Source organism: Candoia aspera, chromosome 4 (genome assembly GCF_035149785.1).
Source record: "Candoia aspera isolate rCanAsp1 chromosome 4, rCanAsp1.hap2, whole genome shotgun sequence".
In the NCBI taxonomy this organism is placed as follows: domain Eukaryota; kingdom Metazoa; phylum Chordata; class Lepidosauria; order Squamata; family Boidae; genus Candoia; species Candoia aspera.
The window spans coordinates 68418190-68430803 of NC_086156.1; the positions used below are offsets into that span (position 1 = coordinate 68418190).

A 12614-nucleotide genomic window follows, 5' to 3' on the forward strand; every position below is an offset into this window, starting at 1 on the left:
AAATGAAGCAGGACATAAACTGATAGAATTTTGCCAAGACAACTCACTCTGCATAACAAACACTCTCTTCCAACAACCTAAGAGACGGCTTTATACATGGACTTCACCAGATGGACAACACCGAAATCAGATTGACTACATCCTTTGCAGCCAAAGGTGGCGGACATCTACACAGTTGGTAAAAACAAGACCTGGAGCTGACTGTAGTTCCGATCACGAACTTCTTATTGCGCAATTTAGGATCAGACTAAAGAGATTAGGGAAGACCCACAGATCAGCTAGATATGAGCTCACTAATATTCCTAAGGAATATGCAGTGGAGGTGAAGAATAGATTTAAGGGACTGCACTTAGTAGATAGGGTCCCGGAAGAACTATGGACAGAAGTTTGCAACACTGTTCAGGAGGCGGCAACAAAATACATCCCAAAGAAAGAGAAAACCAAGAAGGCAAAGTGGCTGTCTGCTGAGACACTAGAAGTAGCCCAAGAAAGAAGGAAAGCAAAAGGCAACAGCGATAGGGGGAGATATGCCCAATTAAATGCAAAATTCCAGAGGTTAGCCAGAAGAGACAAGGAATTATTTTTAAACAAGCAATGCGTGGAAGTGGAAGAAGACAATAGAATAGGAAGGACAAGAGACCTCTTCCAGAAAATTAGAAACATCGGAGGTAAATTCCAGGCCAAAATGGGTATGATCAAAAACAAAGATGGCAAGGACCTAACAGAAGAAGAAGAGATCAAGAAAAGGTGGCAAGAATATACGGAAGACCTATATAGGAAGGATAACAATATCAGGGATAGCTTTGACAGTGTGGTCACTGAGCTAGAAACAGACATCCTGAAGAGTGAGGTTGAGTGGGCCTTAAGAAGCATTGCTAATAACAAGGCAGCAGGAGACGACGTCATCCCAGCTGAACTGTTCAAAATCTTGCAAGATGATGCTGTCAAGGTAATGCATGCTATATGCCAGCAAATTCGGAAAACACAAGAATGGCCATCAGACTGGAAAAAATCAACTTATATCCCCATACCAAAAAAGGGAAATACTAAAGAATGTTCAAACTATCGAACAGTGGCACTCATTTCACATCCCAGTAAGGTAATGCTCAAGATCCTGCAAGGTAGACTTCAGCAATTCATGGAGTGAGAATTGCCAGATGGACAAGCTGGGTTTAGAAAAGGCAGAGGAACTAGGGACCAAATTGCCAATATCCGCTGGATAATGGAAAAAGCCAGGGAGTTTCAGAAAAACATCTATTTCTGTTTTATTGACTATTCTAAAGCCTTTGACTGTGTGGACCATAACAAATTGTGGCAAGTTCTTAGTGGTATGGGGATACCAAGTCATCTTGTATGCCTCCTGAAGAATCTGTATAGACCAAGTAGCAACAGTAAGAACAGACTGCTCTAAGATTGGGAAAGGAGTACGGCAGGGCTGTATACTCTCACCCTACCTATTCAACTTGTATGCAGAACACATCATGCAACATGCTGGGCTTGAGGAATCCAAGGCTGGAGTTAAAATTGCTGGAAGAAACATTAACAATCTCAGATATGCAGATGATACCACTTTGATGGCTGAAAGCGAAGAGGAACTGAGGAGCCTTATGATGAAGATGAAAGAAGGAAGTGCAAAAGCTGGCTTGCAGCTAAACCTCAAAAAAACCAAGATTATGGCAACCAGCTTGATTGATAACTGGCAAATAGAGGGAGAAAATGTAGAGGCAGTGAAAGACTTTGTATTTCTAGGTGCGAAGATTACTGCAGATGCTGACTGAAGTCAGGAAATCAGAAGACGCCTAATCCTTGGGAGAAGAGCAATGACAAATCTCGATAAAATAGTTAAGAGCAGAGACATCACACTGACAACAAAGATCCGCATAGTTAAAGCAATGGTGTTCCCCGTAGTAACATATGGCTGCGAGAGCTGGACCATAAGGAAGGCTGAGAGAAGGGAGATCGATGCTTTTGAACTGTGGTGTTGGAGGAAAATTCTGAGAGTGCCTTGGACTGCAAGAAGATCAAACCAGTCCATCCTTCAGGAAATAAAGCCAGACTGCTCACTTGAAGGAGTGATATTAAAGGCAAAACTGAAATACCTTGGCCAGATAATGAGAAGACAAGACACCCTGGAGAAGAAGATGATGCTAGGAAAAGTGGAGGGCAAAAGGAAGAGGGGCCGACCAAGGGCAAGGTGGATGGATGATATTCTAGAGGTGACGGACTCGTCCCTGGGGGAGCTGGGAGTGTTGACGACTGACAGGAAGCTCTGGCATGGGCTGGTCCATGAAGTCACGAAGAGTCAGAAGCGACTAAACGAATAAACAACACAACATAACATTCTTCTAGCCTCTTTTTTTTTTTAACAATACCTGATTCAGTTTTTCTACTGGGTTATCTATTTATTGTTGCTCCAAAGCAAACATTCAGATATCCAACAGGATATTATTTTTTTTCAGTATGGCAAAAAGCCAGTCCACTTTGACTACTTGTTCTATATTGTGTATTAGCAGCAATGTGTAGTTTTTTTCCTCTGTCCCTAAAATGTGAGGGAATGTGAACTGTTGCCAAATATATATACATTGACAAAGAAAACAACAAAGATATATTTCAAAACAAAATAATATCCTTAAGTCTCTTTTTCCTCTTTAACGAAAGTAAAGAGAGAGAGATGGGGGATGTTTGGGGGCTGATATAACATGATGGTTTTGTTAAAACAGGTAGTCCTCACTTACTGACAGCAATAGGGACTGGTAACTCAGTCACTAAGCAGCACAGTCATTAAGCGTGATGTCATGTGACCACTCCAACTTACAACATCAGTTCCTTCAGTTCCAGCTGTGGTCGTTAAGTGAATCGCAGAGGGTCATTAAGCACAATGTCTTGTGACTGCAACTTGCAACTTCCTGCCAGCTTCCCCATAGACTTTGCTTGTTGGAAGCCAGCTGCAAAGGTCACAAATGGCAATCATGTGACCATAGGATACTGCAATCGTCATAAATGTGAGCTGATTGCCAAGCACCTGAATCGCGATCACATGACCGCAGGGACGCTTTAATGGCTGCAGCTTTGAGGACCGGTCATAAGTCTAATTTTTCAGTGCCGTTGTAACTTTGAACGGTCGCTGAATGAGTTGGTAAGCAAGGACTATCTGTACTTGGATAAGAAATCACTGAAATAATTGCAGCATGCAGAGCACAGGCATCTAGTCCTAAACCACAGTGGTACCAAAATGGTGAAAAATATATTGTGACAGCACAACACAAGCTCTACCCTTTCATACTTGTGTTGTGACATTGCAATGCATGTTTCATCAATACTTGCCTACCCATGGATGCTTGCATGCAAAATGACTTTGCCTAAACTGTAGTTCTTCTTCAGTCAAGGACTTCCTCACTTCTCTATTTATTGTAAATATACTCTCTTTTTCTTTTCTCATTAGGAGGATTTGATCTTGGCATTAAAGGATGGGGAGGAGAAGATGTACATCTGTACCGTAAATACCTTCACAGCAACCTCATGGTGATCAGGACACCAGTCCGGGGCCTTTTCCACCTCTGGCACGAAAAGCATTGCTTGGATGAGCTGACCCCAGAACAGTATAAGATGTGCATCCAGTCTAAAGCCATGAATGAAGCTTCTCATGACCAGCTAGGCTTGCTGGTCTTCCAACGGGAGATTGAAGCTCATCGCCACAAACAAAAAGCAAACAGTAGGAATGTGTGAAGCCAAAATGGGTCTTTCACAAAGCAAAAAAGTCAAACCTAGAATGGCCCTCTAAGAACAGTTTCGGGGGAGAGGAAATTCCTGGACCTGCAGAGCTCTTCAGAACGTTTTAGGCTTGTGATACCGAGTATTGTACAAATGAATTTCGACTGGTACGACAGGCCTTCTCTCGGTTTCCCTTGCCTTTCGTCCCCAGCCCTATGGGCTCCCAATCTCCAGAAGAGATTTGGGGCCACACAGAGGGATGAAGGATGAATGCATTTTGCTGAAATACAACATTTCACCAGGGAAGTACTGTAGCACCATTTATTTTTGGCAATTGCTTCATATTTGGTTTTCCAACTTCAGTCAATATATGATTGGATTGAACAAAGTGTTACATTTTAGCAGGTGGGTAGCCAGGTGCTTATGAATTGTCACGAATGGGAATGTCTGTGGAGATGGAACACCAAGAAAGCTGTTCAAACGAGACTGATGATAACAGACTGTATCAGTTCTAGCTGTGCTCCGTATATACCTCTGCATAACCACACCTGATCACACTTATACGCCCTGTTCAGTGAGAAACTGGATGAGCCATATGGAGTGAACTTATAAATATTTCTTTCTGGCCTGGGCCACATACGTTCTGGACTTGAAGCTGTTCAAAGAAAGTCAAACACTCCTATGTTCCAGAAGCCATATTCTGGAGAAGTTACCAAATTCTGTAAGACTCAAATGAAGTAACATACGCAATCTTAAACCTGATAGAACAAAATACAATCAGTTTCTATTTTACATTAATGATTAAAAAGATGGATTTGGGGTAGGTAGAATGCTTAATACCTAAAGTTGAAAAGGGACAAAGACATGACATACTATATATCTGTATGGAATCTAAAACTATAAAATATATTCCCCCAGTTAAAAAATAAAAAAGCTCTATTTGTTTAAACTGTGAATTAAGTCATATAGTTGCTAGCTCTTGGATGCTATGAAGTATTAGTTTATTTGACCTCAGTTACACACTTTTGATTTTGTACAACTTTGCTTCTATTTAAACGTAAAAACTTGCTGAAAGTAACACAATGTAATACAGAAGAGAGACACTTTACAAATGGATTTCACTTTATCAAATAGATTTACCGCTAAGTATGCCTCTCATTTAACAACTGTAGTGAAAAGTAATTGGTATATGAACTTTATATATCTATAGAGAGATATTTAACTATATTTCTTGGATAAGAATCCATAAGCTTTGGAAGTGGACAGACCCATTTCAGCCTAACAAATAAGAAATACATGAAAGTTCAGATGAAAGGGTCATCTGTTCACTTGTTTGTAACTCCACCTATTTCACTGCACAACTGTCGTGCCCTGCCCTCAGTCCTTCACTATGATTTTATACAATGCTTCAGGTAGAACTACTCTTTATAAGATAAATGCAGGTTGTTGTAAGGCAAAGGCAAGGCACTGGGGCACTTAGAAGAGAGCGCCAGTGGGAAGCCACTCTAGAATACCATGGACAGCCAAGAAAACAAACCAATGAATCATTGAACAAATCAACCCAGAGTTCTCACGTGAAGCACAAATGACCAGGCTCAAATTATCCTACTTTGGGCACATTATGTGGAGACCCAGCTCTCTGGAGAAGGCACTAATGCTGGGAAAGGTGGAAGGAAAGAGACAAAGGGTAACCAGCAGCAAGCTGGATGGATTCAGTTACGGTGATGAGTGTATCGTTGGGAGGCTTGAAAGAACAGGTTAGGGATAGATCATCTTGAAGAAAATCTATGTGGCCTCTAGGAGTCAAAAATAACTTGACGGCACGTAATTGATCAATCAAACACAACGGCAGGAAAATCTCAAAAATGGCAGCCATTTCCTAGCTCCGCAGACATACTGCTAAAGTAGCTCCACTGGTCAGTGTCATGAAGTTGTTCATATGCCCCACATACAGGGTCAAATGAGCTCAAATGAACAGGCCATCTCTATGCATCAACCAGCATATGAAATCACAGCATCTTAATCCAGCTGGGAGAAAAAGTAAAAACAATTGGGAAAGAAGGTTGCAGAGAAAATTAAGGGCCAGATGAAGACTTAAACACTCCCACTGGCTTCCCACTGGCTCCAACACCAAAGTTCCTTTGCATTTTCACCTATCAAGTTAGGGTCATCAGCATAGCACAGGTTATTGATGCTTCTTCCTCTAGTTTTAAAACCATGCTCATCTTCCAGTCCAGCTTCCCTTAAAATATATTTAGCATGTAGGTTGAATAAATAAGGGGAGAGTATACAGTCTTGTTGCACGCCTTTGCCAACCTGAAGCCCCCCTTTTTGCCATGTTCTGTATATATAGTTTCTCATGAAGACAAAGAGATGTTCTGGGATTCCTATTTTTATGAGCACTTTCCGCAGCTTGACATGATTGACACAGTGGAAGGCCTTTCTACAGTGAATGAAGCCATAGTGACTTCTTTTTGGTCATCTTTGGCTTTCTCAATTATACATTGTGCATCAGCAATAGTGTCTCATGTTCCTCGGCCTTTTCTAAAGCTATCTTGAACATCTGTCATCTCTTTTTCCACATAGGGCTGTAATCTGCGTTGGATGATCCTAAGCATTATTTTGGTAACATGGGAAACTGAGGATATGGAGCGATAGTTTGCACATTCCGTTTTTTGGTGTTGGAATGTAGATTGACCTATTTCAATTTGTTGGCCACTGTGTTGTTCTCCAGATTTGCTGGCACAACTTGGTTAGAACCTTCTGCTGCTTGCCATATTTCAGTGTGTATTCCATCAGTTCCTGTAACCTTCTGACTTGGTAGCCATTCTGCCAATATAATACAGTATCTGCTATACTATTACACTATGATTTTAATATACTTGCCAATTCAGCTTGCATTTTTTTTACATATTTGAACTTTGGAAAATGTGCCTGAAAGTGGAGCTTCAATGAAATAGAGACACAGATGAAAGTAGAAGTGTATTTTCCAGATGTATTTAAATATTACAATCAGATAAAACTGATGATTAGAAAAATAAACTTGGGACATGTCCCAATTCTGCCTGTAGAATGCATATAGCCTTTCACAATATTTTAGTCCCTCTGCTTCTATTAGAACAAATAAGTGCTTTTCTCTTGATCTAGCTGAGATTATTTTCAAGTAAATCGAAGAAGTAAAGCACAATTAGAATAGGCAATGGCTGTGGTTGTACTGTTACAAAGAACATTTATTTCTAAAATTTTCAGAGAAAATGGCAAAATGCGGGGGCACTTGTAATACTTATTTTTTATGCTATCACGGTTTTGGTACCAACTGCCATACTTTAGTGTTTATTGCTAACAGCTCTCCTCTCTCTGCTGTCTATTTACTGTGCTTGTCCATCATTGACCGGCTTCTTCAACTGAAGACCCATCTGTCCTGGTAAGCTTGGAAGCAAAGAAAGGGAAGAAAAAGCACAGGGACACATTGTACCCCTGCTTACAAATTTATATGCATCCATGCTAGAACAAAAATGTATCTGGTTCTCTACCCCCCCACCCACCTGCCAAGTCTACGCAAACACTCATTTTCAAAAGAACTAGGCCAAAGACCTGAAAGTGAAGAGTTCTGGTCTATTCCATATCTTCTAACAATTTTTAAAGGAATGCCCACCAACTCCATATGAAACAACATTGTGACTAACCAAGGATGTTGTTTTAGCAGAGAATATTGCAAGAAAGAAGCGAACAGTTGGAAACTATGATGCACCCATAGCACTCTACAGACATGCTTATACTCACCATTGGATCATGCTGATGAAAGCCACCCTCTGTCAGGGTCAGGCTTGCTTCGCAATAAGACACGGACTCACTTAATGGGTATTAGGGATTTCCGGTTTATTGGAATGGTAGCTGACAGAACGAAAAACGGGAACGGGGTTGCGGTGGTGAAGCGCCCTGTTTATACCCTCTTTCGGGGTCCGGTGCTTCTCTACCCTTCATTGTCCCTAATCCCTCTTGATGGGTGCCTTGATGGTTGCGTGGGCGTTTTCCCGGTGTCTTCCCTTGTCCTCTTGATTCCGGAGGGTCCTCCAGGGCACCAGGTGCAGCTTATCTCTGCTCATCGGAAGCCCTTCTTTTCGGCTGTATATGAGTCCATGGGTGTGGGTGCTTTGGGTGCTTGTTTAAATCTCTGATTTAATTATCTCCTTCCTCTATTCCTTTATGATCATGATCTACGTTGTGAGGCTCTTTGTGCCTTTCAGCGAGGTCATGACACCCTCTCAGAAGTCATAAAGACACTTCTAACTACTACTGCATTTGTGGCTTTCCTCAACAATACAATTCTTTCAAGAATGTATCAGAAATGTCAATTACTCTTTGGAATGGTTCCATATAATTTCATTAACAGCAACTCATAAAGTCAGGTTTCAATTTGAACAAAGGAAGTTTATTACCACAATTGCCTATCATGGTGGTTTTATTCTTTTGCTGCTTTCTTTAGGATTTTGATTCCTATTTCTTTTTTGCTTGGTTGTATTTATTTATTGTTATTCAAACATACTTGTATCATAGTTTTGCAGTTAAGCAACTGTTGTAATAACTAAAGGGTTCTGGCTCCATGTCGGCACTTGCCCATTCCATTAGCTTCCTCCATATGGTGGAGCGGACCAAATATCACTCAAAAAGATCGAGATAATCAGGTAACAGTCCTTGTTGTCCACAGGGGTAATGAAGGAGTTCCTTCCCCAAAGATGTGATGGGCTCATCCTGAAAGAGAAGGGCACTGCAGATAAGAATTCATTCTTCTAAAATCCTATCCCAGAGATCTAAACCCCAGTAAAATTAGTACTTAATTTTCTATTAATGAGTTAGTTTAATTACAACTGGCTTCAAAGCATTTTAGGTAGCAAGATAAACTGTATTAATACACTTGTTAAAAAAAAATTAAAATTTTAAGAGCAGTCATGGCAAGTTTCTCACCCCACTGAATTGGAGCTTAGTTCTGAAATCTGAAGTACACATCAAGTGATCTAATTTATACCAAATTAACTATCTACCTAGATTTTAAGCTCTCTGTTTCTGACTGTTTTTTTCTCTTAATGGCTGCAATGCATCCCCTGTATTTCTATTCCTTATCTTACCACACATTTAAAAAAGCAATTCCAAAATAGCTTTAGTGAACTAGGAAGGGGGATGATACCATCAAGACATCACAAACACTAGGCAATATGTATTCTTCATAGCTCAATTATCCCCAATTTAAAAATGACCACAGAGAATTTGCAAAACAGTATTTCAGAACTGGCCCTGTAGGTAATGCAGGTCACCAGACCTGGCATTCATGGAGCTTATTGGAGTTAAGGGAAACTGTCACTTGGCCCATATGCTCAGTCACTTGGCTATGGACTTACTGACAGTTGCTGACATGTTGCCATCCTTTTTGGTTTTCCCAGAATGCCCTCATCAGATATTGTATGTATGCAAGAGCATTACATGAATGAATAAACAACCAGAGAAAAGATTAAATAGGCATTTTGCCTTCTGACTGGCTTGTAGCTGTGGGATTGAAAGAGACATATTTGTGTTGAAAGCAGTAAGGATAATTTCAAACCTGTCCTTTAAAACAAATAAAGAATTGCATGGGGCACCCTGCCTTTGTACTGTATAAGTCCTACAGAAAGAACATTTCATGCGTGAGAAACCTCTAACTTTGGCGTAGAATGTGCTGAAAAATAAGAGAGACCCACCTTGTGATAATCAACCAGGTCAGCTAATGTTGAATGTTGCAGTTGGTCGACACCAAGGAAGCTATACGAATCTCCAGAAGCATCTATCAGGAAATGTTTGCAGCCCTCTGCTGACAAATATGAGAGAACGTAGCCTTTGATCTTTTCACTGACCCGGATGAGAAAGCTTCCAGGTGCCAAACCCTCTAAAAGTTCTTCTGCTCTTTTGGTGGTTAAAATACCTGTTCTCAAAACAAAAGCAATATAAATCAGGACTCTGTGTGTTATATGGAAAATATGGCCTAAAAGAACAGACTAACCTTCAATCTTTGCCATAGCTTGTTAGCCCAGAGTTTTCATTCACGTAACCACTTTCCCAGTTGCATAGTCTTAATGCCACAGGGCAGGTTTTTTTAAACTGTTCTGCAGAACCCTAGAGTACCATGAGAGCTTGATGGGGTTCTGTGGGAGACTAAGGGCAAAAAACACTTCTCTTGAATGCCAGACTTGCAGGGGCATCCATAGCACTTTTTAAAGGCAGAAAGGGCAGGGCTTGTCAGCTGACATTCAGAAGCCCCACCTACATAGGAGGTGTTTATGCTCATGATGGCTCGTCACTCTCGGCCTGAGAGGCAGGTGGCAGGGGTTCCAATTTTTAATTTTTTTTTAAACTAACAGGTTAAAAACAGGTTGAAAAAAATTGAAAACCCCTGAAAGAATCTTAACAAGAACTTTCATTATATGATAGGGCTTGTACTTTTTGCAGCATGAGACAGAAAACCTGTTACTCTCATCTGCAGTGCTGCAGTGTTGAAGTTACAGGTCTGATCTTTCACATATAGTTTCCCCTTTTCCAAGGCTCATGGTTGATCCTGGCCTAGGAGGAGATTATTTATTGTAAAATAATCACCAGTATTTATATATCATATTTCAAGTGCTGAAAACACTTTACAGATACTAATCCTCATAGCACCTTTTGTATGAGAGAGGTTTATTATAGTCATAGACCCATAATTTATGACAGCCAAGAAAGATTCAGCCAGCTGAAATATTTATTTATTTATTTGATTTCTATAGCCGCCCATCTCAGCTAGTGACTCTGGGTGGAAATATTTTATTATAGTACTTGTAATATTATAATTACAACTAATATTGTAATTATAAGTCAATAACTTCGTAACTTTAAACAAGGTTATTTCTTCCTGATGATAGAGTTAGAGACTTGTTAACTATTTCTACTGTATACACTTTTTCCTTATTAAAAAAATAACTGGCATTTTATTCTAACCTTACAGGATTTTTCTTCCTATTTTAAGAACTGGATGGCTGATAAATCTAATCTTTCTGATAGGCACTGAAACATCCTGGTTTAGCATATTAAATAGGGGAAATTTGATAGAAGTGTTCTTTATTTTGTTGAAATAGTCCTTTGTTTTCTCCTCACATGAATGAGGCATTTCTGTATTAGTTTGGGTAGTTCCCTGAATTTCCATGTCTGAAATGTAAACTTGTTTCTAGACAGGAAAAAATGGGGCATGATATTCTTGTGTCTGATGGAATTCCTTTATGCTTGCAATATTTGGAATCACATCAGTTGCATTACCAGATAACTTAGTACAAGTTTTAAAGCAATGTGTAGCTCTGTATCTGTGGTAAGAACAGAGTCACTAGTTTGAGATTGGCAGCAATATCAATTGAATGAATGAATAAATAAAATAATAAGGAAAGCTGAACAGTACATCAGTATGTCTGTGCAATATAAGTCTTCAGTTTGGGGAGAAGTTGGTGCACAATTAAGAGAGAAGGAAGTGTCAGTAGACCTGTGAATGTTCCATTCTGCACTGCCTCTCAGGCCAAATTCTCATACCCTTTGACTGAGACAGGTCAATACCCGTACCATGGAACCAAGGTGCTATCTGATCTGTTGATTTCTCAAAGCCGGCTCGGAGATTGAACTGCTCTTCTTTAAACCACTGAATGATATTCTCCTGAGTAGAACTGGAGATAGATCTTTGTAATGTCTGTTTTCTGCCATGGCAAAAGAATAGGTGGTTTAAATATTTTGCTGGATTTAAGTTCAGTTCTAATGCAAAAGAAAAATCAATCATTAGGAAATGTGCATAAAACACTAATTTTTAGACTAAAGTATATTGAAAAAGAATTTTGTACAGGATTAAAAACTACAGGAATGTAAAGAGAAAATTAGAAAAGAGAAAAAGATAAGAAAAGATAAAGTGAAAAACAGTAAAAGTCAAAGAAAAAGAGCAAGAAAAATAAAAATATTTAAAGAAGTGACTTCCAATCTTTTTTGCAGCAGTTACAAACATGGTTATTACTTTTTCTGCTCTCCCAAATTACATAACATGGTTCCTTTCTTCCCATAAATAACCTGTTTAATCAATAAATCCTGAACTCACCAATACATTTTTGTGGAGGCACCTCTTCCTAAGCAGAAGGTGTTCCTCCTTATCACTACTGTGACAATCATTTGCTTGGCATTTTTTGCATGTCCAAGCTGCATCACCAAAAAAAAGAAAGGAGAAAATGTGAAGCAGAAGCTTGCTTTTACATGTAAATTGGCTTGTTGTGACAAGCCAAAGGCCTTGCTTGTGCTAACAGCCTCCATGTTAAACATGAAGCCTTGCTTTACTTTAGCATCAGTCTTAGAGAGCAGGAGTCCTTCCTCCCCTGTCTTCTTTCTGTCTTCACCTTTCATACTTCTTTAGATTTTGCAGGAGAAATAAAGTTCTACAAGAAGTTAATAGTTCTTAATAGATGTGAAAAGAGGGCATCAGACCTAGAGTAATGCCACATAAGAAATTGTAGCCAACCACTATCAGCAGGAGAAAGCAATATAACCAAGACATAGATAAAGACAACCAGTTCCCACGTGCATGGAAATGGAAAAACTAAGAAGGCAAAGAAAGAACATCAGAATGGTTCATACATGAAGAAGTGTGGTAAAGAATCAGTAAAAATGATGTGGAGGTATCAGAAATTATGATGATGTACCCTAAATGGTTTAAGGAGAGACATATCCAGAACAAAGTATCTAGCCACCTAAGGCCCTGTTCTACCCAGCAGCTGTCCATCAGACCTGCTGTGAAGAGATCAAGACTGTCTCAGATGGGAGACAAGCAATAGTTGTATTTAAAGTTTCCTGGGAAGATCTCTGAGGACCTTCCCTAATCC

The 12614-nt window shown here is 39.7% G+C and overlaps 2 protein-coding genes across 6 annotated transcripts in view; one reads left to right on the plus strand and one right to left on the minus strand.

Annotated features, from left to right (window-relative positions):
* CSGALNACT1 (chondroitin sulfate N-acetylgalactosaminyltransferase 1) overlaps positions 1-3816 on the plus strand; it is a 35988-nt gene extending 32172 nt beyond the window's left edge. Inside the window, exon 8 of the mRNA XM_063301964.1 lies at positions 3443-3816. Coding sequence (XP_063158034.1) covers positions 3443-3726 — 284 coding nt within the window. The 3' untranslated portion in view covers positions 3727-3816. The remainder of the gene's footprint in view (positions 1-3442) is intronic.
* Positions 3817-8134: 4318 nt separating this feature from the next.
* The window catches only part of SH2D4A (SH2 domain containing 4A), a 28088-nt gene continuing 23608 nt past the window's right edge, over positions 8135-12614 (minus strand). For 2 of the 5 annotated variants that reach the window (XM_063300373.1, XM_063300376.1), the window contains 3 exons: positions 11290-11450; positions 9444-9664; positions 8135-8463 (listed from right to left, as the gene is read on the minus strand). In XM_063300373.1, coding sequence (XP_063156443.1) covers positions 8371-8463; positions 9444-9664; positions 11290-11450 — 475 coding nt within the window. In that variant the 3' untranslated portion in view covers positions 8135-8370. Of the gene's footprint in view, positions 8464-9443; positions 9665-11289; positions 11506-12614 lie in introns of all 5 variants that reach the window. The other 3 variants (XM_063300375.1, XM_063300378.1, XM_063300377.1) reach the window with 2 other exon arrangements.